Source organism: Paroedura picta, chromosome 3 (genome assembly GCF_049243985.1).
Source record: "Paroedura picta isolate Pp20150507F chromosome 3, Ppicta_v3.0, whole genome shotgun sequence".
Lineage (NCBI taxonomy): Eukaryota > Metazoa > Chordata > Lepidosauria > Squamata > Gekkonidae > Paroedura > Paroedura picta.
The window spans coordinates 168,449,410-168,452,749 of NC_135371.1; the positions used below are offsets into that span (position 1 = coordinate 168,449,410).

Sequence of the window (3,340 nt, forward strand, 5' to 3'; positions counted from 1 at the left end):
AGGCCAACCCATTTACATCTACATTGCCATTCCCCATCCCCTAGAAATATTAGATTTCTCAGATGGACCAGAAACCATTTATTTGAAAGTATTGTATTTGTAATGTTATTTTAACTTCAGACTCATTAAGTCCAGGGGGTTATAGTGTAACAGATGTTAGGAACTTCATAAAAGCTAGGGAACAGAACTCAAGAAAGACTCAAGTGGGTAATCGTGTTGGTCTGAATTAGCAGAACAGAATTTGAGTCCAAAAGGACTTTTAAGATCAACGAGGTGTGATCTTTCGTGTGCACGCACACTTCCTCAGACAGTGGAACAGGAATATTAAGAGTGCAGCTATAAGTATAGAAGGAGAGAGTAAATGAGCAGTAAATTAGTAAATAGCATGATAATGAAGATCGGATAAGTCCTTGCTAGAATAAAAACTCTCAAGAAAGTTTATTTAAGATCATGGGGAAGCCTGCCCGTGCCACTTGTAAACTATCCTATTCACATATTTTTCTTGCAGAAGGACCAAAATAGACAATATCATGAGCATTCCCAATGAGACCACAGTGACTGAATTCATCTTGATCGGTTTATCGGGACATCCGCAAGCACAAGCTGTGTTCTTTTCATGTTTCTTGATGGTGTACCTCATAAGCACCCTTGGGAATGGCCTCATGGTCGTCTTGATCATTGTGGACTCTCACCTTCATTCTCCCATGTATTTCTTCCTTTGCACCCTCTCCACAGTAGATCTCATCATCTCCAACAATGCACTTCCTGGAATCCTGGTCAACTGCTTCTTTGACATGCCCACCATCTCCTACTACAGTTGCTTGGTCCAGATGTATGTTGGTCTTTTATTCGTTGTAATGGAATGCCTTCTTCTGGCTGTCATGGCTTACGACCGCTTTGCAGCGATATGCCGGCCCCTCCACTACATGCAGATCATGAGCTGGAGATTTTGTACTGGTTTAGTGTCTTACTGTGTGGTCCACTCCTCACTGAATACCTTGATCAACCTGCTGTTGAGGCCAACTGACTTCTGTGGGCAAAATATCTTTAACCATTTTGTATGTGAGCTACAATCGTTCCTCACATTGGCCTGCTCTGACGTACACATTAGCGAACTCTACATGCAGCTTTCTGGTCTTGTTAATGTGGTATCACCCTTTGCGTTCATCATTGTAACCTACGGGCGCATAGGCTCAGCTGTCCTGCGCATCCGCTCCACCCAGGGTCGCAAAAAGGCCTTTTCCACCTGTAGTTCTCACCTCACTGTTGTTGGTATATTTTATGGTACCATCATGATCATGTACTTGAAGCCCCAATCAAAATCTTTCTCCGATCATGATAAGGTCATGTCTTTAACTTACGGTGTCTTAACTTCCATGCTAAACCCCCTGATCTACAGCTTGAGAAACAGGGATGTGAAGGGAGCTTTTTGGAGAATGTTTAGTAAGAAAATGTCAGAATAAAAATTAGCACAATAAAACATTACACTCCACTTCTTCTTATGGAAACACCATCAAATGTGTTGATCAACATTTCCATGTCTTGCCATGTGCACTCAAAGACTCTGGCAGCACTGATTCCTTGCTTCACCAACACTTAGACAAGTATTTATTGCTTGTTTATATTCCAGCTATGAAAATTCCATAATGCAGGTTAAAACTTACATGAAGTAACCATTGCATTGTATTCAACAAGCTGGGCATGAAATAATAGCAATGAAACCAGCTCCTGGGAGAAACCTAAGTCAACTTTTCCTGATATTGGCTCCGAAAGAACATAGGGTCGGAATTGGATTCTTGATGTCTCTGGGTTCTAATGAAAGATCGCAGATGGTGAATAACATTGTGTGTACAGTGGTCTCATGTAGTTGCTCAGAAATTCGATCCAAACCACCAAGTCAACCTTGACCACTTTGGTCATCTGCATATGATGGTGCAATGAAGACATCCCCACTATGGAACTAGCTAGGCATGCCCTTCTCAGGGACACCGTCTATGGGATCCCCTCCCAGACCCGGCGACTAGAGCTTCCACTTGTGTATGCCTCCAGGGTCATAGGACACTTCTCCCTTCCAGTTGGAGTCAAATGGATGGTGGGGAGGGAATGTCTCGGCCAGAGCTTTCTGCTTCTTCCTCTTCTTCAGTCACTGGTTGGAGTTCTGGACCAGAAGGAAGGCAAAACCACTACCCCCTCCTGGGCATATGGGTCCCCACTGTGGACCTAGCCAGGCATGCCCTCCACAGGTACCCAGTGACTAGGGTTCAACCTAGTGCTTGCCCTCACAGTCATGGGACGATTCTCCCTTCTGGATAGAGCCAAATGGGTGGTGGGAGGGGTTGTCTCGGACAACGCTTTATGTTTCTTCCTCCTCAAGCTATCAGAACTGGGGGTGAGGTCAGGAATGACATCAGTCATCTCCTTGAGCAACCTGCATGAAGCCCTCCTGGTGCCCAAAGCAGGGGGGCCCTGCACAGCCAGTTGCCCAGATGATGCAGCAGCCCTGGGAAGATGTGTCCAGGCTGATGGACTTCCACCCTTAGCTGGACTTCCACCCTTAGATGAACCCACAAGAGGTTCAGCCATACTGGACTTAATACTGACCAACAGGCAAGAGTTGGTGGATGAGGTGAAGGAGGTGGGGACCCTAGGGGGAAGTGACCATGTCCTCATAGAATTCCTTTTGAGATGGGGAGCCAAGGAAGCTTGTAGCCAGACGCGGATGTTGGATTTTCGTAGGGCAAACTTTAATAAACTCAGAGACATGATGAGTGTCATACCATGGACGAGAATGCTGGAAGGGAAGGGAGCATGTGAAGGGTGGGCGCTACTCAAACAAGAGCTATTGCATGCTCAATCAATGACTATTCCAGAAATACGAAAACACTGCAGGAGCTCTAAGAAGCCTATTTGGATGAACAGAGAACTTCAAGAGGAACTAAGAAAGAAAAGGAAAATGTTCAGGAAATGGAGGGAAGGACAGAGCTCTAAAGAAGAGTACCTACAGGTTACTAGGCACTGTAGATCAATCATCAGAAAGGCCAAATCTGAGAGTGAGCTAAGATTGGCCAGGGAAGCCCACTGTAACAAGAAAAGATTTTTCAGTTACGTGAGGAGCAAACGTAAAGTAAAGGAGGCAATAGGCCCGCTGTTGGGTGCGGATGGACAAACTCTAACGAAAGATGCAGAGAAAGCAGAAAGGCTTAGTGCCTATTTTACATCTGTTTTTTCCCACAGGTCAAAGTGTTTAGGCAGATCTAGAGATGGCTGTAGCCAAAGGATAGTGTCTGGGTGGCAGGTTAACATGGATAGAGAGGTTGTCGAGAGGCATTTAGCTGCACTG

General features: G+C 45.2%; 1 protein-coding gene across 1 annotated transcript; it reads left to right on the plus strand.

The window, feature by feature from the left end:
- The first annotated feature begins 530 nt into the window (after positions 1-530).
- On the plus strand, positions 531-1,463 carry LOC143831411 (olfactory receptor 13H1-like). Its single transcript, XM_077324407.1, has one exon. It carries the CDS (start codon positions 531-533, stop codon positions 1,461-1,463), a length of 933 nt encoding a protein of 310 aa, XP_077180522.1.
- The last annotated feature ends 1,877 nt before the right edge of the window (positions 1,464-3,340 follow it).